The following is a 24,540-nucleotide window of genomic DNA, read 5'->3' on the forward strand; positions in this document are numbered from 1 at the left end:
TTGTCTCATCATAATGTTCCCAATGTTGGGCAAGTCCAGAACCAGGTGCCACAGTCTTAGAATAAAGGGGAGGCCATTTAAAACTGAGGTGAGAAAATACTTTTTCACCCAGAGAGTTGTGAATTTGTGGAATTCTCTGCCACATAGGGCAATGGAAGCCAATTCACTGGATGGGTTTAAGAGAGAGTTAGATAGAGCTCTAGGGGCTAGTGGAATCAAGGGATATGGGGAGAAGGCAGGCACGGGTTATTGATTGGGGACGATCAGCCATGATCACAATGAATGGTGGTGCTGGCTAGAAGGGCCGAATGGCCTCCTCCTGCACCTATTTTCTATGTTTCTATGTTTCTACACCTAACTTTCAGCTATAGATTTTGCTGCATGCACACACGTACTGGTTTATTTATTGAGGAGTTGTGAATGGAATTGAACTTTGTGCAGTCATCAGTGAGCATCCCCACTTCTGACATGATGTAGGGAAGGTCATCAATGAAGCAGTGGCTGGGCCTCAGACACTGGGTACCTAATAGTGTAGGAAGGAACTACAGGTGCTGGTTTAAACTGAAGATAGTCACAAAATGCTGGAGTAACTCAGCAGGACATGCAGCATCTCTGGAGATGAAGAATGCGTGACACTTTGGGTCAAGACCCTTCTTCAGACTAGTCTGGGGAAAGGGAGACGAGAGATATAAACAGTGATGTAGGGAGATATAGAACAAATCAATGAAAGATATGCAAAAAAGTAATGCTGATTATCGAAACAGGCCATTGTTCGCTGTTTGCTAGGTAAGAACAGGAACCTGGTGTGACTTGGGTGGGGGAGGGATGGAGAGAGAGGGAGGGAGGGAGTGCAGCGGTCGCACTCCCTCTCTCCCGGTGTGTACCTAATAGTGTTGTGAGTGTACTGGAACAGCTTGACTGCAGGTACAACTAATTCTGGTCTTCAGTACCAGAGCCAGGAGTTTTCTGGCCTTTCAACGTTTCATATTCCCAGTGCTCCCCACCATTTCTTGATGTTATGTGGATAGAACTGACTGGTTTCACTGGCAAGGAAGCCACAACCAATCATCCACTTGGTGCAGTAAATGATTGCACATTGTTCAAATTTGTCTATGGCACTTTTGCATGAGGTCACAACTTCATTGAGAAAGCTGATTTCTTGGAATCTCCTCCTCCTCCTACTTGTAGTTTAATTGTCCACTGCCACTCATGTGATGGACATTGAAGGCCCTTGCTCAGAGTACCTACTGAATAAGGGACTTCAGTGCTTTCAAAGCTTTATCCAAATGTTATTCACAATGTAGTGGCATGATTGAACAGACTATGGAGGTGGGTGGGGGGTTATGAAGGGGACCATTCCTTTCCCACTTATGTTTTGAAGGCTTGAGGATTCATAGATAGACACAAATGCAGCGCCGGAGACTCAGGTTCGATCCTGACTACAGGGGCCGTCTGTATGGAGTTTGTACGTTCTCCCCGTGACCTGCGTGGGTTTTCTCCGAGATCTTCGGTTTCCTCCCACACTCCAAAGACGTACAGGTATGTAGGTTAATTGGCTGTGCAAATGTAAAAATTGTCCCTAGTGAGTGTAGGATAGTGTTAGTGTGCGGGGATCGCTGGGCGGCACGGACTCGGTGGGCCGCAGGGCCTGTTTCTGCGCTGTATCTCTAAATCTAAAAAAAAATCAAAGTGCTGGAGTAACTCAGTGAGTCAGGCAGCATCTTTGAAGGAAAAGGATGTTTTGGGTCAGGACCCTTCTTCAGACCCCATTAAGGACATGGGATCTGGAATCAATATTGTGGGCTTCTGGAGTTTCTTATTCCCACCTGTATACCAGTGCGCCACCCCCGCTTACAGGATGTACGCAAGGATTGAGTTGGAGAAACTGGAACATCGTCTATGTTGTGGAGCAAATGATATTTCGCACTGTCCGTTCTTCATATCAAGCAGAATCATATTTATTTCAATCAATCTTACAACTGCTAGTGAGAGAAAGGCTTGTTCACCAGACTAAACATGTTCCATGTATTCTCACTAACTGCACAAAAAGACATGTCTCTAATTCGGCATTCTTAAGCCTAATTAGAGCTATCACACTGCCTTTGTCAAATGGGCAGACATATACTTGTTGGTACCGGTACAGAAAAGCTCATGGTCAGATGTTTCCGATATCACCAACCCTGAGTGATCAATGTATGTGGAGACTCTGGTGAACTCATAGCCAGGTCTCATCAAATGGAAACACAAGTGACTGCAGATGCTGGAATTGTGAGCAAAGAGGCAAAGCGCTGGAGGAACTCAGCGAGTCAGGCAGCATCCATGGAAGGAATGGACAGACGACCTTATGACCTAGGAGCAGAATTAGGCCATTCAGCGCATTGAATACACTCCGCCATTCAACCATGGCTGATCTATATTTCCCTCTCACCCCCGCTGTGCCCTCTGTTTCCAGACTCTCCCATCTGGAAACATCCTTTGCACGTCCACTCTATCTAAGCTTTTCAATAACTGGTAGCTTTCAACGAGATCCTTCCTCATTCTTCAAAACACCAGTGAGTACAGGCCCAGAGCCTTCAAAGGCTCCTCACATGTTAACCTAACCATCCCCGGGATCATTCTCATAAACCTCCTCTGGATCCTCTCTAAAGCCAGAACACCCTTCCTGAGGTATGGGGCCCACAACTGCTAACAATATTCCATATGTGCCCTCACCAGTGTCATCCAAAGACTCAGCAATCCTTCTTTGCTTTTATAATTTTCTCCCAAGTCCTTTTACACCTCTGATTTCTGAATCCCCTCCCCATTTAAAAAGTAGTCTATGCCTTTATTTGTTCTACCAAGGTGAATGACCGCACACTTTGCTATGCTGCGTTCCATTTTCCACATCTTTGACAACTCTCCCAACCAGTCCAAGTCCTTCTGCAGACTTCCTAATTCCTCAACACTACCTGCCCATCCACCTGTAAACGTATCATCCGCAAATTTGCCCACAAAGCCACCAATTCCATTATCGAGATCCTGCCATTGATACTCCACCATCATTCCTGCTAGGGCCCCCTTCCAATCAACTTTAGCCAACTCCTCCCTCATACCTCTGCAGTTACCTTTACTCAAAGGTAATACTAACACGCCCAATTTCAGCTTCTCCCTCTCAAAAACTGCTGGTTGAATTCTATCATATTATGATCTCTGCCTCCTAGGGGCTCCTTCACGGTAAGCTCCTTAGTCAAGTCTGGGTCAGGGCTTTTCTTCCGACTGATCTTGGAGTATTGTGTGCAGTTTTGGTCTCCTAACCTGAGGAAAGACGTTCTTGCCTTAGAGGGAGTACAGAGAAGGTTCACCAGATTGATCCCTGGGATGGCGGGACTTACATATGAGGAAAGACTAGATAGACTGGGCTTGGACTCACTGGAATTTAGAAGACTGAGGGGGGATCTTATAGAAACATATAAAATTCTTAAGGGGTTGGAGAGGCTAGATGCGGGAAGATTGTTCCCGATGTTGGGGGAGTCCAGAACCAGGGGTCACAGCTTAAGGATAAGGGGGAAGTCTTTTAGGACCGAGATGAGAAAACATTTCTTCACACAGAGAGTGGTGAGTCTGTGGAATTCTCTGCCACAGAAGGTAGTTGAGGCCAGTTCATTGGCTATATTTAAGAGGGAGTTAGATGTGGCCCTTTTTGCTAAAAGGATCAGGGGGTATGGAGAGAAGGCAGGTACAAGCTACTGAGCTGAATGATCAGCCATGATCATATTGAATGGCGGTGCAGGCTCGAAGTGCCGAATGGCCTACTCCTGCACCTATTTTTTTCTATGTTTCTAGGTCGTATCTCTTCAAGTCTGGTCCCTTCAGTTTGTGGTTGCACTAACTATACTTACTATAACACTAAAATAATCTTGGAGGCTTTTTAGAGCTATCTCTGCTACTACCCTTGAGCCAGCCCCTTTATCTCTACTGACGCTAACAGAGAGGCTGTTTAGTCTGGAGGCTCCCTGTAGTGATGAAAGTGTCTCCAGGAAATGACATTCCCTAATGTGCTGTTACCATTCAAGGTCAAGTGTGGAATCTGCCTGTCTTTTTCCTTGTTAGACAGCAAGTCTGTGGTCTGGCTCCTTGTATGATAAATTCAACCATTAAATCGGCCCCCCCACCTCCCTCGGCACTTAGTAATGAAATAGAAACAACTCCAAGTGATGGAATGGATACTGCTACCGTCTCTTTGGGTGCGCGGGTTAATTCTTTTGTTAATTCTTCTATCGTCCTATTATCTAATAAAGTCCAAATTCTCACTTCAGCTTACAAGGCATGATTTTGTAAGTAAGTGTGTTTCAGGCTCTTACTTCACATATATAGAATATATCTTTGATGAGTGGAGTGTTCCAATGGATTGAAAACTTAAATTAAGTGAAGATTTTTGACTAATACAAATATATTACTATAATGAAAAAATTAATGAGAAGCCAGCATTATCACGGGACATTCACACCTTGGTTATCCTTTCATCTCCCCTCTCCCCTAAGGCAGAATGTATGCTCTTCCCTGCTGTTAAAGGACTGTTGAACTGACTTTTCAAATGCTAAGGATGTATCTCCGATCTTGCAATCTACCTCTTTGCAGCACTTGCACATTTTTAAAATCTGTTCTTTCTCTGTAGGTGTAAGAGTATATTCTGCACTATGTTTATTTTCTCTTATACACCATTTGATGTACTTTTGTATGGCATGATCTGCCCGAATAGTACGCAGAACTAAATATTTCACTGTATGTCGTTACACATGACAATAATAAATCGATACCTCTATCAATACCACACTATCTACTCAACTCAGATAATGCTCCTCCCACAGGTGTGAATGTAATCTTGCTATTTCTGATTCATTGCCTTATTAGTTTAGAGACACAGCGTGGAAACAGGCCCTTCGGCCCACTGAATCCGCGCCGACCAGCGATCCCCGCACACTAATACTATCCTACACACACTAGGGAATATTTACATTTATACCAAGCCTACTAACCTACAAACCTGTACATCTTTGGAGTGTGGGAGGAAACTGAAGGCCTCGGAGAAAACCCAAGCGGTCTCAGGGAGAACATACCAATTCCGTACAGATGGCACCTATAGTCGGGATTGAACTCGGGTCCCTGGTGCTGCAAGCACTGTAAGGCAGCAACTCTACCGCTGTGCCACCGTGCCACCCCTATTCTTTGTATCATATTCTATGATCTAATGCTGTTGGCTCTTTGAGAAATATGAATTCTCTTTTTTTTTTCTTTTGTGTCACACCCGTTTAAGCAACTTGTCTAGGTACACAGGTCAGAACTAAAACTTTGGAATCATGGTAGCATTATAGCACAGAAGGAAACACCAGTCAATTCTTGAAAAGCAATCTCATCAGTTATCTTCGACTTTTTCTCCATTACCCTGCAAATTATTTTCCCTGCAGTGCCTACCTACCCTGTTGCTTTTTCAAAGATGATCAATTTCATTTTCACCACCTAGAAACAAGGAAATACAGAGGCTGGTTTAGAAAAAAAAACACACAAAGTGCTGGAGTAACACAGCATGTTGGGCAGCATCCTTGGAGAACATGGATAGGTGACGTTTCGGGTCGGGACCCTTCATCAGACCAATGCCTGAAGGGCAGCATGGTGGCGCAGAGGTAGAGTTGCTGTCTTACAGCACTTTCGATCCCAACTACGGGTGCTGTCTGTACGGAGTTTGTACATTCTCCCTGTGACCACTTGGGCTTTCTCCGAGATCTTCGGTTTCCTCCCACAATCCAAAGGCGTACAGGGTTTTAGGTTAATTGGCTTGGTATAAACGTAAATTGTCTCTCGTGTGTGTAGGATAATGGTAATGTTCGGGGATCGCTGGTTGGTGCAGACTCAGTGGGCCGAAGGGCCTGTTTCCACGCTGTGTCTCTAAATTAAACATAACTAAACAAAATGATGTCAGATGGATTTTCAGCACCCTCACTGAGTGCAGATTCTGGATCATAACCACTCTCTGACTATAAAGTTTTCTCCTTACATGCCTTGTATTTTTTCACATCAATTTAATTCTATGATCCTGCAGGGCCTGTCCCACTTAAGCGATTTTAAGGTGACTGCCGGCGACTAGGCTGTCGCCGACAGTTCGCCGGGGTGTCGCGGGCATGATCGTGAGGAGTCTTCAAAGAATCGTAGTGGATCTCGGCGCGTCGCTGAGAAATCATCCGGTATGAAATTTCTCGGCGACAGCTGGCTTGTCGCCAGGTATCGTTGCTTATTGCGGGCGCTGTCGCATGCTGTCCTCAGGTTTGCTAGGTTCTCTTAGATGCATTTAGAAGCACATAATATTAAATTAAGTAAAGTCATTTGAAGATACCATAAAATACTTGTGTTTAACCAATTTATTTACCGTCAGGACATTTGACAGGTAGATTGGAGGCGACAGTTTGACGGTCAGGCGAGCGTGGGAATTTTTGCGATGTTTATGGCCATCAGCAATTACATTCAAAGTAGGCTCCCAACCCAGATATGCAACCCAGAAACCAGATATGCATCTCACGTACATTTTCAAAGAATGCCCACACTCCACACAAAAATCCTCTTAACCACTTTTTAAATTAAATTTCTTAATACTGCTATTAGTAAACTGGAAGTCAATCCATTTCATGTCTTGTTACCGTGAAGCTTGGTTTTCAAGTAACCCGGGCAAGATGTTATATTTCTAAACTCAAGTAATTACCAACTTGTCAGTGATTTCAGCGAAAATTAGGACGCCGGAGAAGTATTGATAAGCGTGGGAATTTCGTGATGTTTCCGAAGACAGTGTAATCTCGACCTGACTCGGCATTGTCGTGGTCATTGTCGTAGGGTAAAAGAAAATATTGGCGATCTGCTATGACTTTGACAGTCGCCGGCAGTCGCCTAAAAAAACGCCTAAGTGGGACAGGCCCTTTAGTCTTTCACCTATCCACTAAAAAAGGATAGCTTCTCTCTGTTTATTCTACACAAACCTTTTGTTAGTTTTTACACAGAATGTTGTTGTAGGTGGTAATGTGCCTTTATACCATTCTTGCTTTGGTCAATACGTTCCCAGAACTTCCACCACATCCCATGTTACTGATGTTCATTCTACCCCTTAAATGACTGGTGTTCTTAATAACCATTCACAATATGTTCCTGTGTAATTAAAAAAAATGCTTATGTTCTTTGGTTGAAGTTAGTTAAAATGATTGAATTAGCTGCTCATTTGGAATTTGCTCCATTTCTCTTGCGAAATTACAACAGGATTATGAGGGAACTCTGTTCATTTAACTTAATTCATCCATGGAATGGTTCATTACTCATCCTGAAGCTCTTATGTTTCAAAATGTTCTTCCAGATTAAATAACTTACTTTTACTGACCTTGTGCTTGAAGCTAATTAATGAATCAATATTATGTAATCAATCAATTAATATTAGATTAGTTTGGTTTAGAGATTCAGCACGGAAACAGCACAACGTCGACCAGTGATCCCCGCAAACTAACACGATCTTACACACACTAGGGCCAATTTACAACTTTACCGAGCCAATTAGCCTACCAACCTGTAGGTCTTTTGAGTGTGGGGGGAAACCGGAGCAATCAGAGAAAACCTACGCAGGTCACGAGTAGAATGTACAAACTCCATACAGACAGCACCCTTCGTCAGGATCGAACCCAGGTCTCTTGCACAGAATTGCAGAATTGCAGAATTCCCTTTAAAGCCATACCAGTTACTTTATCCTGGAGCAAAGATATCCTCTGCCATTCCCTTGGCCTATGTGGGGTGACCGGAAGTAAATATTGGCTAGCAGGAGTTTCTGCTAAGAGGATGTTAGTCTTTATGGTTTCAATTTAGATTCAGAATATGAAAGGGTCGGATTGAAACTGTACAGAACTTAAAAAATGTAACAAAACTTAAAATTTGAACTCAGCTTTGTGACGAGTTGGCTGTTCACATCAATTCAGCCCACTAAGTCCACACCAACCCAGGGCCGTTTTTACAGCATTATGGGCCCCCGGGCAATGCAGTGCCCCTACCGTTACTCTCCCCCACCCCCCTTTCCCTACCAGCCCCCCCCCCCCTGTCGTAGGGGAGAATAGATTACAGGGGAAATGAATGAGGGAATGAGATTGATGCAATTGCTCTGAGCTAATGGGCCAAAAGGCTTTCTTCTGTGAAGTAATACTAAGTTACCCTTCCCTTCCTCTCTACTCCTCCTGCTATGAGTTGAACCCTAAACATTATCATGACTGTCCCAAGATAATCCCCCAACAGGCCAAATGGTTTGTGACTGTCTGCAAATGAAAGAGTCACTCCTTTGCTGACTACACTCCTGTCTCAATGCTGACACCTGCTGTTGTGTAACCCGTTTACTCTTCCTGGCTGGAATAACTTGGTAGCCGAGAACTCTTTTATGGAAAGTTTTACTGCTCTAAACAATAGAAAGTGCATCCTCTGCATTGACTCAACATTAAGTTTTGCATTCTTTCCCCCTTCTAAACATTTGAACTATTTGAATAAATTGTACTTTGCTGTCTAATAATTGTCAGCTCTTTGATACATATTTAATATAGTCATAATTTTTCAATTACATTCCAATTCATTGAACATAGTCCCATTGAATTATTTAAATGACCCTTCGGGAGTGAAGGTGACTTCATTGAGTTAGGCATTCACAGTGGGTTACATTTTGGTGGGGACATAAAACCTTAAACTTCCCAGGCCCTGCTTTCTGTTGTTGCACCAAGCCATCAGGATGCCATGTACAAACAGACAATTAATGTATATTAGCTGACAGCTAAGAATTTAGCAAACACGGAAATAAAGACATTTGGTCTGCTTAGCCAAAGTGTTCATATAGATTATGACTAGCTGGGGCCCAAACGCTAAAGCCTAGATTACCCCACTAACCATTGCCATGCCTGCAAATGATCCCTTTATTCCCACACTTTGCTTTCTATTCACAAACCAATTCTGAGCCCATATCAGTATATTTACTTCCAGCTATGTGCTCGATCCTTGCTGACCAGAGGTCATAGCTTCAGAATTAAAGGGCGCTCTTTTAGAAAGGTGAGGAGGAACTTCTTTAGTCAGATGGTAGTTTATCTGTGGAACTCATTGCCACAGAGGGCTGTGGAGGCCAAGTCTGTGTATGAAATTCTTGATTAGAACGGATGTCAAGGGTTATGGGGAGAAGGCATGAAATTGGGATTAGGAGGCAGAGATCAGCCATAATTGAATGGCAGAGTAGACTTGAGGGGCCAAATGGCCTAATTCTATTCCTATAACTTGTGAATGTGAACTTCCTGTGCAGGACCTTGTTGAAAGCCTTCTGAAAATCTAAATTCATTTTCATATTATTTATATATTGTATAGAATATATACAATTATGTTTTTATCATTTAACTAATGCATACTATGTTTAGGGAAATCTTTATAGGCAAGAGTAATTATGCAAGGTTTGTTATAAACGATTCCAGTAACTTGACCTTGTTTTAAAAGTGATTTCAGCTGACAAAAGAGACATTTCAAACCTTGTACATTTCTTTTTAATTCTCTATTTTAGTGACCGGTACAAGGTATTTGTTGACCTGTTTAATCTCGCAACATTCTTGGTCCCAAGACATTGGATTCCAAAGCTGACATCGTCTATCCACAAATTCCTGTACACCGCCGAGTGTTGTGACAGCTCCTACTTCAGCAGTGAAGAATCAGATTAAAGTCAAAATCAGCTCAATGTTTTACACGGAATATAATTCAGAAAGTAAAGTACACAATGTTTAAAATATTTAGAAGCTTTTATTGTCTCCTTGGTCGAAAACGAAAATCGCATACACTTAACTATCATAACAGAAAAAGACTTTAAGGGTAGATGCTGGAGTAACTCAGAGAGGCATTCAGCATGGGAGGAGCCAGCGCTGCCCTCGCAGCTGCGGCTTGCCTGCAGTCCGTTTGTCTTTTATGTTTTTTGTTATTTTTGTCTGAATTGTAATTTAAATATGATGTAGTGTTTGCGGTTGTGTGTTAGGTGGGGGGGGTGGGTGGGAACTGTAACATTGTCTCTCCCGAACGGAGACCCGACCTTTGTTTCTGTGTCGTGTCTCCGTTCCCGCTGCGGCCTACCACCGGCCATGCACCTGGAGCTGGCGGGCTCCGGCTGGGACCGCCTGGGCTCTGGCTGAGCCAGAGCCCGTGGCCCGGACTCACCACCTGCGTCTCTGGCTGCCTTCGGAGGCTGCGGGAGCGGCTGCGACTCGTCTCCGGAGGCTTCGGCCGCGGGCCGCGTGGACGTCGGAAGCCCGCAGGCCCCTGGGTAGGGGCTGACATCGGGGCTGACATCGGGAGCTTCGGCAGCAGCAGCGGCAGCGTCTTCGCCCGCCCTGAATCGCGGGGCTTGGGTCGGCCCGCCGCGGACCTTTCACTGTCTGGCGCGACCTGAAATAGGCCGCGGGATTTTCTCCGCCTAGCGGGGGCTTCAATGTCGGGAGCCCCGACCGCCCCGACGTGGCAACTCCAACAGCCTGACCGCGGGAGAAGACGGCAGGGGAAGAGAAAAATACATTCTGGCCTTCCATCACAGTGAGGAGGTGACTGGAGGAGACTCACTGTGATGGATGTTTCTTTTGTTTGGTGTTGGTTTATGATTGTATGTGTTATTGCATTTTTACTGATTATTCTTATTGGTCTTATTGTTGAACTGCGGGTAATTTTTCATTTCACTGCACATTTATGTGTATGTGATAAATAAATTGACTATTGACTATTGATATCTGGAGAGAAGGAATGGGAGACATTTCGGGTCAAGACCCTTCTTCAGACAAAGACTTTGGGGGTATATCTTGGATCACATGATAGTGAAATGCAAGTGATAACAAAGTGAGTCCATTTTATGTCTTCATTGATTATTATATCTGTTTATTATAGAATGTGATCAATGTACTTTGCTTTATTATCCAGCTCAATGCCACTGGATGAAACTGCTTTCTTGAAGCGTTTCACAAATATTCATATAACTCTATTTATATTATATATATTGTGTTGAATATATAAAACTATTTTAATTCCTTAATTGATGCACATTCGTAATTTAAGATGTTATATTTCAAAAACTTTATTCTTCTGAAAATTAATGGATAAACCTTTTTACAAATGTTCTTCTAAATGTATCCTATACAAGTTTTTTCAAAATGTTTTCTTTTTGATTAAAATATTAATTTAGTATTCGGTGTTCTAGTATTAGGTAATCTAGTACGACCAAAGCATTACGTCATTCTGATCTTCTCTCCATAAACGGGAGTAAAAGGTTTAATAATAATTAAGTCAGGCAACATAAGGCAAAATTAATGTAATATTTTTAAATATATTGATTTTACTTTTCAGGTGATGTTGAAATTCTGGTCTAATGTTGATTATGTTGTCTGTAATTCTGCCTCCATATCTTGCAAACCACAATTCACTTCATGTTGTCATCTCCGTGAAACTTCTCATTTAGTTTTGTACAGCTCCTCTGGCTCCCCATTTCTCATCACATCGATTCTACCATCATCTGTCCTTGCTCACTCCACTATAATTTAGTTTTGTTTAGTTCGGAGATACAGAGCGGAAACGGGCCCTTTGGCCCACCGAGTCCAAGCTGACCAGCAATCACCCCGTACACCAACATTATCCTGCACACACTAGGAACAAATTACAATTATACCAAGCCAATTAACCTACAAACCAGTACGTCTTTGGAGTGTGGGAGAAAACCCACGCAGGTCACGGGGAGAATGAACAAACTCTGTACAGGCAGCACCCGTAGTCAGGATCGAACCAGGGTCTCTGCCACTGTAAGCACTGTAAGGCAGCAACTCTACTGCTAGTGCTACTGTGCTGCCCTACATTCTGACACAAAGCCTACCTCAATATCCATCAGTCTGAAGAAGGGTCTCGACCCGAAACGTCACCCATTCCCTCTCTCATAGATGCTGCCTGACCTGCTGAGTTACTCCAGCATTTTGTGATACCTTCGATTTGTACCAGCATCTGCAGTTATTTTCCTACTCAATATCCATCTTCTTCTTGACGCCTAACCCATCCCAGATAGCTACTCTTTTAGCTGCCTTGTGGAACTCACTCCTGAGTGATCTACTAAAAGACAATGCTTTCTTGCGAATTAAATCATTTTAATTCACTATTCCAATTTTCCTATCTATGTGCTCTTCTGAACATCACTAGGACTGCAAATTGTATTATTGTAAACAAAACTGAAAAGTGTTCAAACTAATGTAATATTTTGTTAAACCAGTTGAAATATTTAAGTTGGTATTATAAATCAACTCATACGTATTGGATTGATTAGTAGGACTGGATGTTACAATCCCTAAGGTTTGCACTACAATTGACTGGTGTTGTTCTTGGGGGTGGCCACTAGGTGATGTTGCTACCATTCCGACACATCTTCAGTTGTGTACCTCAACGTCACTGGGTGTTTCGGCCTTTTATCACAAGACACCCTCAGTTAAGGTAAGCCCACCGCAGGGTGATCAGACCTGGGTGTGTGTCTTATGGTTAGCCTCTAGATGGTCACGTGGCAGCCCGGACAGCATCTTTTCTTTTCGGCCACAGCCAGTGACTGCTCCGTTCGGCGGCATTTGCAAGTTCTTTGATTGCCCTCCATTAAGTTATTTTAAATCAATAGGACTATTTGTTTGTGTTACTTTCAATAGCTTTTTTGCAGTAATCATTACTTCCATAAGTAGAATTTTTACAAATTTGGAGTATGATGCAGCTATTCTACAAACACGTCTACTTTTGCAAACCAATCTTAGAGTCATAGTCATAGAGTGTTACAGCGTGTAAACAGGCCCTTTGGCCCAATTTGCCCACACCAGCCAACATGTCCCTGCTACACCAGTCCCACCTGCTTGCGTTTGGCCCATATCCCTCCAAACCTGTCCTATCCATGCGCCTGGCCAACTGTTTCTTAAATGTTGGGATTGTTCCTGCCTCAACTTGCCCAGGTTTATGCTTTATGCTTTAAAGATGCTTTATGCTGAAGGCATGTTGTGTTTTATAATGTTGTGATAATATGGTGCCAAACTAGTCTGCTCTGCCTGCTTTTGATTCATGCCCCTCCATTCCTTGCATATCCAAAGGACTATTAAATGTCACTATCATATCAGTCTTCACCACAACCCCGGCAGCATGTTCCAGGTACCCACCACTCGCTGTGTAAAATAACGTATCCTGCAACCCTTTAAACATTGCCCCTCTCACCTTAAAGCTATGCCCTCTACTCTTTGACATTTCCACCCTGGGTAAAAGCATCTGACAATCTACACTATCTATGCCTCTCATAATTTTATTTACTTCTGTCAGGTTCCCCCTCAGCCTCCGATGCTCCAGAAAAAACAATTTAAGTTTGTCCACCTCTATTTATGCCTAATATCGTCTCACCCAGACAACATTCTGGTAAATCTTCGCTGCATCCGCTCCAAAGTCTCCATATCATTCCTGCAATGGAATGATCAGAACTGCACACAATAGCATCATGTCATCCAACAAATACTTGGAAAGCAGTTTCAACACTGATTTCAATGAAACTTCTTCCATTAGCACCAGAGGGACAACGGTGAGTAAGGTGGGCCTAAAATTGTCACACTATTGCGAACCGTTTTGGCTGTAGTTCAGGAACAAACAAACAAACAAACGAGAGTTTTAGTATATAGATAGATTGCCTTAAATCGAATGGACTGCAGCTTGTTTATGTCTCCAGATTAGGTCTTTTATCATGGCTTTTTGCAAACAGCTTTACAGCTGCAGTGAATTCCATCTTCTTTTATGTTACTCGTAGTAATTTATCTGATGAATGACTACAATGCTCATGATGGTCCCCAGGAATCAGGTCAAGGCGACCGTAGGTAACGGGGTCGGTTTTGCATTGAGAGCTGATGTGCCTGTAGGGAGGATGTGCCTTAAACCCGACTCCCATCTTCACAGCAGACGTCTGCTGGAAAGCAGTTTCAGATAATGGAAGGTCTTAGGAAAGTTCAACAATCTGAAACAATTCTGTATCTCTCTCCATGGATGCTGCCTGACCTGCTGAGTACCTCAAGCATTTTCTCTTGCTATTTTGCATGATTGGCCAGATCACACTGATCCATAGATGTACTCAATCACTGCAATTGTGAAGCTCTCCAATTATTGCCAGGATCAGTGCTGTAAATATGTTTCCGATGTTGGGAGAGTCCAGAACCAGGAGCCACAGTTTAAGAATAGGGGGTAGGCAATTTACAACGGAGATAAGGAAAAACTTTTTCACTCAGAGTTGTAAATCTGTGGAATTCTCTGCCTCAGAAGGCAGTGGAGGCCGATTCTCTGATGCTTTGAAGAGAGAGTTAGATGGAGCTCTTAATGATAGTGGAGTTAGGGGGTATGGGGAGAAGGCAGGAACGGGGTACTGATTGTGAATGATCAGCCATGATCACATTGAATGGCGGTGCTGGCTCGTAGGGCCGAATGGCCTACTCCTGCACCTATTGTCTATAACTCTTCCAAAAGATACAGCAGTGAAGATAAGACACAAAATGCTGGATTAACTCAGCGAGACAGCCAGCATCTCTGGAGAGGAGGCATGGGTGATGTTTTGGGTCGAGACCCTTCTTCAGACCCGACCTGAAACGTCACTCATTCGTTCTCTCGAGAGATGCTGCCTGTCCAGCTGAGTTACTCCAGCATTTTATGTCTATCTTCAGTTTAAACCGGCATCTGCACTTCCTTCCTACACAGGTACAGCAGTGACACGGCTTTAGGCAACTGAAGTATTGCTCATCACAGATTATCTGAAAGCCACCAGAAAACTCCAAAGAATATTATTTGAAAACACCCGCATAAAATTAATGAAACAAGAAATTAAAAGTTCAAACACACGTTTATTTAAAAGAACATGAAAATGTTATTAGGTAATAGAAAATATGATACATTGAAATAAAGAAAAATAAAAGCTTTTCTAAACTTGAACAAAAATCAGCGACCCGATTCGTATAAATGTGCCATTTACAGTTGGCAAGAAGCTGAGGGGCTAGATATGCAGAATGACTCCAACAAGAAGGTTGGACCCATTTTAAAATACAGATAAAGGAACAATGTGACACACAAGTTCAGTAGCCCCTGAAAAAGAACACTCTGTGTGTTAACACATAGCTGGTTGCTTTCAATGTCAGCATGAAATTGGTGCTTCTTGTCTTTTCACAAGATTGCTTTATGCAAACAATTCAATGGGACATTATTGTCATATAGAGTCATAGAGTGATACAGTGTGGAAACAGGCCCTTCGGCCCAGCTTGCCCACACTGATCAACATGTCCATCCACACTAGTCCCACCTGCCTGTGTTTTGCCCATATCCCTCCAAACCTGTCCTATCCCTGTACCTGTCTAATTGCTTCTTAAATGTTGCAATAGTCCCTCCCTCAACTATCTCCTCCGGCAACTCATTCCATACACCCACCACCCTTTGCGTGATAAAGTCACTCCTGAGATTCCTATAAAATCTTTCCCCTTTCACCTTAAATGTATGGTCTCTGGTTCTAGATTTCACAACTCTGCACACGAGACTCTGTGCGTCCACCTGATCTATTCCTCTCATGATTTTATACACCTCGATAAGATCACCGCTCATCCTTCTGTGCTCCAGGAAATAGGGTCCCAGCCTACTCAACCTCTCCCAAAAGCTCAGGCCCTTGAGTCCTGGCACTATCCTTACCAGTTGCCAGAAAATCGGCATCCCGGCAGCATAGCGATAGAGCTACTGCCTTACAGCGCCAGAGACCCGGGTTCGATACTGACATGGGTGCTGTCTGCATGGAGTTTATACATTCTCCCCATGACCTGCGCAGGTTTTCTCTGAGATCTTTGGTTTCCACCCAAACTGAGATGAGGAAAAACTTTTTCAGTCAGAGAGTTGTGAATCTGTGGAATTCTCTGCCTCAGAAGGCAGTGGAGGCCAATTCTCTGAATGCATTCAAGAAAGAGCTGGATAGAGCTCTTAAGGATAGCGGAGTCAGTGGGTATGGGGAGAAGGCAGGAACGGGGTACTGATTGAGAATGATCACCCATGATCACATTGAATGGCGGTGCTGGCTCGAAGGGCCGAATGGCCTCCTCCTGCACCTATTGTCTATTGTCATACTCCAAAGATGTACAGGTTTGTCAATTAATTGGCTTGATTGTCCCTAGTGTGTGCAGGATAGTGTTATTAGTGTTAATGTGTTGGATCGCTGTTCAGTGCGGATTCAGTGACGTTTCCACGCTGTATCTCTAAAATCTTCCCTGCACCCTTTCTAAATTAACGACATGTACCTAAGTACAGTAAAAATCTTTTCTTTATACAGGTTAGTGATAATCCTGCTATACATTCGGCACAATCATACTAAGTAAATGTCCACCGGTCCACCGCTGATTTTCCGGCACTGTTGGTTCCAGAGCCTTTGTGAATGACTTATTTTGTCGGACGATCATCAGAGGTCACGGCTTCTGAGAGGAGTTGAATGGTACCGGAACGATCCACCTAGGCCACCGGGGGGGGCTAAGATACAGGCCTGCAAAGATATTCATTCCCTTGCAAGGGGTGACATAGAATCAGGAGATGTTGAATCAGTATGGATAGAAATGAGGAATTGTCAGGGTAAAAAGACCCTAATGGGAGTTATCTATAGGCCCCCAAACAGTAGCCTCGACATAGGGTGCAAGTTGAATCAGAAGATAAAATTGGCGTGTCAAAAATGTAATGCTACGGTGGTTATGGGAGATTTCAACATGCAAGTAGACAAGGAAAATCAGGTTGGAAATGGACCCCAGGAAAGAGAGTTTGTAGAGTGCCTTCGAGATGGATTCTTAGAACAGCTTGTACTGGAGCCGACCAGGGAGAAGGCAATTCTGGATTTAGTGTTGTGTAATGATCCTGATCTGATAAGGATAAAAGAGCCATTAGGAGGCGGTGATCACAACATGATAAGTTTTACTCTGCAAATGGAAAGGCAGAAGGGAAAATCGGAAGTGTCAGTATTACAGTATAGCAAAGGGGATTACAGAGGCATGAGGCAGGAGCTGGCCAAAATTGACTGGAAGGAGGCCCTAGCAGGGAAGACGGTAGAACAGCAATGGCAGGTATTCCTGGGAATAATGCAGAGGTTGCAGGATCAATTTATCCCAAAGAGGCGGAAAGACTCTAAGGGGAGTAAGAGACACCTGTGGCTGACAAGGGAAGTCAAGGACAGCATAAAAATTAAGGAGAGGAAGTATAACATAGCAAAGAAGAGTGGGAAGACAGAGGATTGGGACTCTTTTAAAGAGCAACAAAAGTTAACTAAAAAGGCAATACGGGGAGAAAAGATGAGGTACAAGGGTAAACTAGCCAATAATATAAAGGAGGATAGCAAAAGTTTTTTTAGGTACGTGAAGAGGAAAAAAATAGTCAAGGCAAATGTGGGTCCCTTGAAGACAGAAGCAGGGGAATTTATTATGGGGAACAAAGAAATGGCAGACGAGTTAAACCGTTACTTTGGATCTGTCTTCACTGAGGAAGATACACACAATCTCCCAAATGTTCTAGGGGCCGGAGAACCTAGGGTGATGGAGGAACTGAAGGAAATCCACATTAGGCAGGAAATGGTTTTGGGTAGACTGATGGGACTGAAGGCTGATAAATCCCCAGGGCCTGATGGTCTGCATCCCAAAGTACTTAAGGAGGTGGCTCTAGAAATAGTGGAAGCATTGGAGATCATTTTTCAATGTTCTATAGATTCAGGATCAGTTCCTGTGGATTGGAGGATAGCAAATGTTATCCCACTTTTTAAGAAAGGAGGGAGAGAGAAAACGGGTAATTATAGACCAGTTAGTCTGACATCAGTGGTGGGGAAGATGCTGGAGTCAATTATAAAAGACGAAATTGCTGAGCATTTGGATAGCAGTAACAGGATCATTCCGAGTCAGCATGGATTTACGAAGGGGAAATCATGCTTGACAAATCTACTGGAATTTTTTGAGGATGTAACTAGGAAAATTGACAGGGAAGAGTCGGTGGATGTGGTGTACCTCGACTTTCAGAAAGCCTTCGACAAGGTCCCACATAGGAGATTAGTGGGCAAAATTAGAGCACATGGTATTGGGGGTAGGGTACTGACATGGATAGAAAATTGGTTGACAGACAGAAAGCAAAGAGTGGGGATAAATGGGTCCCTTTCGGAATGGCAGGCAGTGACCAGTGGGGTACCGCAAGGTTCGGTGCTGGGACCCCAGCTATTTACGATATACATTAATGACTTAGATGAAGGGATTAAAAGTACCATTAGCAAATTTGCAGATGATACTAAGCTGGGGGGTAGTGTGAATTGTGAGGAAGATGCAATAAGGCTGCAGGGTGACTTGGACAGGTTGTGCGAGTGGGCGGATACACGGCAGATGCAGTTTAATGTAGATAAGTGTGAGGTTATTCACTTTGGAAGTAAGAATAGAAAGGCAGATTATTATCTGAATGGTGTCAAGTTAGGAAGAGGGGATGTTCAACGAGATCTGGGTGTCCTAGTGCATCAGTCACTGAAAGGAAGCATGCAGGTACAGCAGGCAGTGAAGAAAGCCAATGGAATGTTGGCCTTCATAACAAGAGGAGTTGAGTATAGGAGCAAAGAGGTCATTCTACAGTTGTACCGGGCCCTGGTGAGACCGCACCTGGAGTACTGTGTGCAGTTTTGGTCTCCAAATTTGAGGAAGGATATTCTTGCTATTGAGGGCGTGCAGCGTAGGTTCACTAGGTTAATTCCCGGAATGGCGGGACTGTCGTATGTTGAAAGGCTGGAGCAATTAGGCTTGTATACACTGGAATTTAGAAGGATGAGGGGGGATCTTATTGAAACATATAAGATAATTAGGGGATTGGACACATTAGAGGCAGGAAACATGTTCCCAATGTTGGGGGAGTCCAGAACAAGGGGACACAGTTTAAGAATAAGGGGTAGGCCATTTAGAACGGAGATGAGGAAGAACTTTTTCAGTCAGAGTGGTGAAGGTGTGGAATTCTCTGCCTCGGAAGGCAGTGGAGGCCAGTTCATTGGATGCTTTCAAGAGAGAGCTGGATAGAGCTCTTAAGGATAGCGGAGTGAGGGGGTATGGGGAGAAGGCAGGAACGGGGTACTGATTGAGAGTGATCAGCCATGATCGCATTGAATGGCGGTGCTGGCTCGAAGGGCTGAATGGCCTACTACTGCACCTATTGTCTATTGTCTAAAGTTGGCCACGGAAGTTGGCTATGGGAACAGATCTACCGGCTCGGGCCGGGGTTCCAGAGCCCCGGTTGCAAGGGGCAAATTCAATCCACTGATCGGCCGCAGATGTCCCGATGGGGTTGAGATCGGCTGCGTCACCCGGCCGAGTTGCCACGTTTTCTGGGGGGGGGGGGGAATTTGAAATGTGCTCTCATATTTTAGCCCAGATTAAAGGAGATGCCAGACCACCAGTTGCCAGAAAATCGGCATCCCGGAAATCCCCTAGGGTACCCGTGGACTGGGTGTATTCCCTCTCAAGTACCACCCGGGCACGGGCGTAACTTTGGACAAGGCGCAGGCAGCTGGCTCGGGCAGAGCCCACTTCTGCCTGGCGCCGTGACTCGCGGATGGCCAGGCCCAGGAGCAACCCAACCACGACATTCTCGACCCTACCCTCTCCCCTACGCACAGGGTGTCCAAAGATGAGGATGGTGGGTGAGAAGTGCAGCCAGAAGGCAAGGAGCAGCTCCTTCAGATATTGGAACTGGAGCTGCAACCTCACACACTCCGTATGTACACGTGGAACACAGGCTATTTATTCACAAAATGCTGGAGTAACTCAGCAGGTCAGGCAGCATCTCAGGAGAGAAGGAATGGGTGACGTTTCGGCTCGAGGCCCTTCTTCAGACTGATCCAGCCCGCAAAAGTGGCGAGTCTGTGAACCGGCACAGAGACAGGTTGCATGGCATTCCTCGGTGTAATACCCTCCGCCCCAGTTCCACGATGTATGACCATGGCACACCCTGCCCCGGTAGGAAAGCACCCTGAGGAGACCCAACCAACACCCCAACCGGTAAATGACTTCCGTTTCTAGCTCCTGCCAGTATGCCAGCCAGGTCTCCACTGTGGGACTCTGGTAGACTTCCAGGTAGAGGAGGTGAATGGTGCACAAGGCCTCATCTCCTCTGGGAGGGAGTCCACCTGCCAGGGACCCACCAAGAGTCTGAAACATTTCCTCCAGTTGTTCCTGGCAGAGGGAGGCGGCTGAGAAGACCCGTTGGCACTCGCGCATCCTCAGCAGGTCGACGGGATCGGTGACCATCAGGAGCACGCCATCAGCGTAGACCGAGAGGACCACCTCCTTGCCCGACTAACCGTCAACCTCAGGAATGGTTCCACGCAGATGGTGTACAGTTGGCCAGACATGGGCGGCCTTGACGTACTCCTCTCTGGAAAGGAATGGAGTCCGTCAAGGACCCGCTTACTTTGATGAGGCACTCCGCGACAGCGTATAAAAGCTGGATCCGGGCCACAAAGTGCGTTTTGCTAGTTATGGTCTTTTCATCTTTAAGCTGCCAAATCATGCATCAAGTTACTAAAAGTCCCTTAGCAACAGGACTGCTCCCAATTTGTGTTAAATTGTAATTGTGTGTCTTGTGTTTTTTATTGTCTACTGCCAGACCCTGACGTGAGAGGACGCTGGCGCTATTTGTTCGCCGCTTCTCCGTCAGTTTGTCAGTTTGTTTGTTTTTATGTCTTGACTGTTTTTGTAAAGCGTCTTTGAGCATTTGGAAAAGCGCTATATAAAATAAATGTTTATTATTATTATTATTAAAAATGTCCAAACCAGCCAATTAAAATATTCTCTGCAGTCAGAACCATGGGAACAATGACATTGTTGATAAAAGATAAACAAATTCCCAGCAACCTCCACGAGGAAACAGCAGCACATTATTATAAACATCATTATTATCACAACATTTGGGTATGCCATGGTCATGCAACAAATTATTTTCTCAGAAATCACCACAGTATTGTATGAAGGCAGGAGAATGGGGAGAAGGCAGGAGAATGGGGTTAGGAGGGTGAGGTAGATCAGCCATGATTGAATGGCAGGGTAGACTTGATGGGCCGAATGGCCTAATTCAAATCCTATTCCTGATGACCTTGTGAGAGTGGTGAAGGCTGCACCACAAAGAGTTTATTGCTGGCTATGCAGAATTATAAACTAGCAAATAGCGTCAGAGACGCAACAAAGTTCGCCAAGGAAGGAGCTGCAGAGAAATATCTGATAATTGTCCACTGATTGCCAGTTGAACTCATTCCATGTCTGATTCCAAATGTGACTCAGGTCTTTTGCCAGCAGAACATACCGCATGGAGCATTCAGGTCACTGTGTGTGTGGGGTTTGTACGTTCTCCCTGTGACCATCTGGGTTTCCTCCCGGACTCCGGTTTCCTTCCACATCCCTAAGATAGACAATAGGTGCAGGAGGAGGCCATTCGGCCCTTCGAGATGTGTGGGTTTATAGTTTAATTGGTCTCTGTAACTCACCCCCAGTGTGTAGGGAGTAGATGAGAGAGTGGGAGAACATAGAACTAGTGTAAACGGGCCAAAGGGCCTGTTTCCATGCTGTATTTCTAAACTAACCTAAACTAATTGGGGATAGTCATTAAACGATAACCTTTCTCCGAAAGACCAAGACCCGCACATAAAGCGGAAATATTAATAGCTGACTAATTCAATATAAAGGCACCTTGATGTAAATTTCCTGGGACTATCGTGAGGTACCTTGCCCAATTGCAGTATCGAACAAAAACTAGTGTCGAGAGCTGATGTGTTTTTGGTGTTGCAGGAAAAACTCTGACAGGGTTCCAAACATTTGAGGTGAAATTCTCTTGCGTCCAAAGGCATGGAACAGCCTCAGTGGCAACTGGGAATTCTGCCAAAACCAACTCCGTGGAACGGCCTCAGTGGTGACTGGGAATTCTCCCCGAGGCAACTCCATGGAACAGCCTCCGTGGTGACTGGGAACTCTTCCCAAGGCAACTCCATGGAACGGCCTCAGTAGCGACTGGGAATTCTCTCTGAGGCTACTCCATGGAACAGCCTCAGTGGTGACTGGGAACTCTGCCCAAGGCAACTCCATGGAACGGCCTCAGTGGTGACTGGGAATTCTGCCTGAGGCAACTCTGCCTGAACCTTCTCCACAAAATCTCCTCCACTCAAAGAAAGTAGGATGGGTTCCTTTGGAGGTAAGTACTTTGACCAGCATGATTCTCCACTGTTCCACCCAGACTCAGTGTCATCAATATCCTTCATATCTCTTGGTAAGAGACCATCGGAGGGATGGACATCAAAGGAGCTTCTTCTCACACAAACCCCACTGCAATTGAATCAGCAACGCCTGGAAAAGCAAAGAGAAAGACAGAGAAACATTTTCCATTTATAATAATTTCCAATATTTATTTTTGTTATTTCTCTACTTTGATGTTGTGCCCCCACTCAAATAAAATGATGAAGAGACCTGCTTGGATGACATATTGAATATCCCTCACCCCATCAGCAAAAGGAAACGATGACAATTCAAGCTCACAATAGAATCTGTGGAATAGATTATTAAGGGGTTGGACACGTTAGAGGCAGGAAACATGTTCCCAATGTTGGGGGAGTCCAGAACAAGGGGCCACAGTTTAAGAATAAGGGGTAGGCCATTTAGAACTGAGATGAGGAAAAACGTTTTCAGTCAGAGAGTTGTGAATCTGTGGAATTCTCTGCCTCAGAAGGCAGTGGAGGCCAATTCTCTGAATGCATTCAAGAGAGAGCTGGATAGAGCTCTTAAGGATAGCGGAGTCAGGGGGTATGGGGAGAAGGCAGGAACGGGGTACTGATTGAGAATGATCACCCATGATCACATTGAATGGCAATGCTGGTTCGAAGGGCCGAATGGCCTCCTCCTACACCTATTGTCTATTGTCTAAGAATGACCTATGTAGTAGGAAACCTTCATGGACAGGAATTCACCATGGATGAATGAAGGACGAGGGTTGAAACTGAATGACGGAGTACGTTGAATGCCTGTGCACCACCTCAGATACTGGGTTACTACATTACTAATGTGAATGGAATGAAAGTAACTTTCCTGTGTAGGGAGGAATTGTAGATGCTGGTTTATACCGAAAAAAGGCACAACGTGCTGGAGTAACTCAGCGGGTCAACCCTATCCCTGGAGACAAAATATGGGTAACGTGTCGGATCGGAAACATTCTTCAGAAAAGAACTTTCCTGACAGCTTTCAGGATGCCAAAATGAAGTAAATTAGGGCAGCTGCTCACTGAACGAGCTCCAAGAACATACCTATACTTAATGTTTGCATTAACTGGCAAATTCAGAGGTCACAAGTGCAAGGATATTTGAAATAGCTAACCGGGAATTGTTCCTGTGTGAAAACTGGATAACGTGAGTTCAGTGAGCTTTACTCCATGAAAGGCCCGATTCTGCAATGTTCAGATTTTAGACCATGTTTGTGGTACAGACACTCCTGTCTCTCAGTCAAAGTTGTGTGGGTTTAATTAATTTATGACTACTGGGTAGGAAGGAACTGCAGATGCTATTTTACAACGGAAGATAGACACAAAAAGTTGGGAGTAACTCAGCGGGACAGGCAGCATCACATGAGAGAAGGAATGGGTGACGTTACGGGTCGAGACCCTTCTTCAGTTACTAAATAAGTGGAATTTCCTTTGCTAGATCAAAGATCTACATTAAATGAAAGAGATTTTAATTCATGGATGTGGTGACATAAAGAAGCACCAGGCTCAGTAATGAAAGGGGAGGTTTGGGCTTTGTCTCTTTCTCTCGCTCTCATGTCACAGCCAATCCCCCACATTGTCTGGATTCCTTCATTTTGAAAAGCAATCCAAAAGAGGGAGTCAACACCAATGAAATGTTATTATGTACGTTTAATGTCGTGGAAGGGGGAAAATTGGTCTTGTTCTCAGCAGTTGTTCAACTGAACAAGCAGGAATAACCAACACTGAATATCGGAACTAGGAAGATATTGTGTAACAGCATAACCAATCTCGAGCATTAAAATTCATCAACGCATATTCCCAGAATGAATGATAACTCGTAAAATGAACGGCATAGAGAACTTACCACAAACATTTCTTCCCATTTTGATGTATACATAGCCATTAATTCCCCATTCGACTCCCCATGAGTTTCTTACTATCCAGTATGGGATATCACCTGAATCCAAAAACGAAGGAAATATATCAATTTTATATCATATTAGACCATTTAGTTTCACAGAACATTAATACGTTGGTATCAACCTCTCCATGACTGATCAAACACAGAACCATCACTTAGATTGTATAAGAAGTTAATGCTTATTCTGTCTTTAACTTCAGAATGGAACTATTCAAGTTGTCAAAGATAGAAAATTAATTAGATTTATATCTTTATGCTCCTAGTTTGTGCTCAGTTGATATTAGGCCCTT

The 24,540-nt window shown here is 44.2% G+C and overlaps 2 protein-coding genes across 4 annotated transcripts in view; one reads left to right on the forward strand and one right to left on the reverse strand.

Moving 5' to 3' along the window:
- LOC144600684 (tryptophan 2,3-dioxygenase-like) overlaps nt 1-9,802 on the forward strand; it is a 34,946-nt gene extending 25,144 nt beyond the window's left edge. For 2 of the 3 annotated variants that reach the window (XM_078412581.1, XM_078412573.1), the window contains exon 12: nt 9,581-9,802. In XM_078412581.1, coding sequence (XP_078268707.1) covers nt 9,581-9,734 — 154 coding nt within the window. In that variant the 3' untranslated portion in view covers nt 9,735-9,802. Of the gene's footprint in view, nt 1-6,076; nt 6,224-9,580 lie in introns of those variants that run through there. The other variant, XM_078412599.1, reaches the window with a different exon arrangement.
- Nucleotides 9,803-20,879: 11,077 nt separating this feature from the next.
- Nucleotides 20,880-24,540, reverse strand: part of LOC144600703 (cathepsin O-like) — a 29,053-nt gene continuing 25,392 nt past the window's right edge. The window contains exons 7-8 of the mRNA XM_078412613.1: nt 24,194-24,286; nt 20,880-22,442 (exon numbers count right to left, since the gene is read on the reverse strand). Of these exons, the coding sequence (XP_078268739.1) occupies nt 22,408-22,442; nt 24,194-24,286 (128 nt within the window). The 3' untranslated portion in view covers nt 20,880-22,407. The remainder of the gene's footprint in view (nt 22,443-24,193; nt 24,287-24,540) is intronic.

The sequence above is a fragment of the Rhinoraja longicauda genome, chromosome 1, assembly GCF_053455715.1.
Source record: "Rhinoraja longicauda isolate Sanriku21f chromosome 1, sRhiLon1.1, whole genome shotgun sequence".
Classification (NCBI taxonomy): Eukaryota; Metazoa; Chordata; class Chondrichthyes; order Rajiformes; family Arhynchobatidae; genus Rhinoraja; species Rhinoraja longicauda.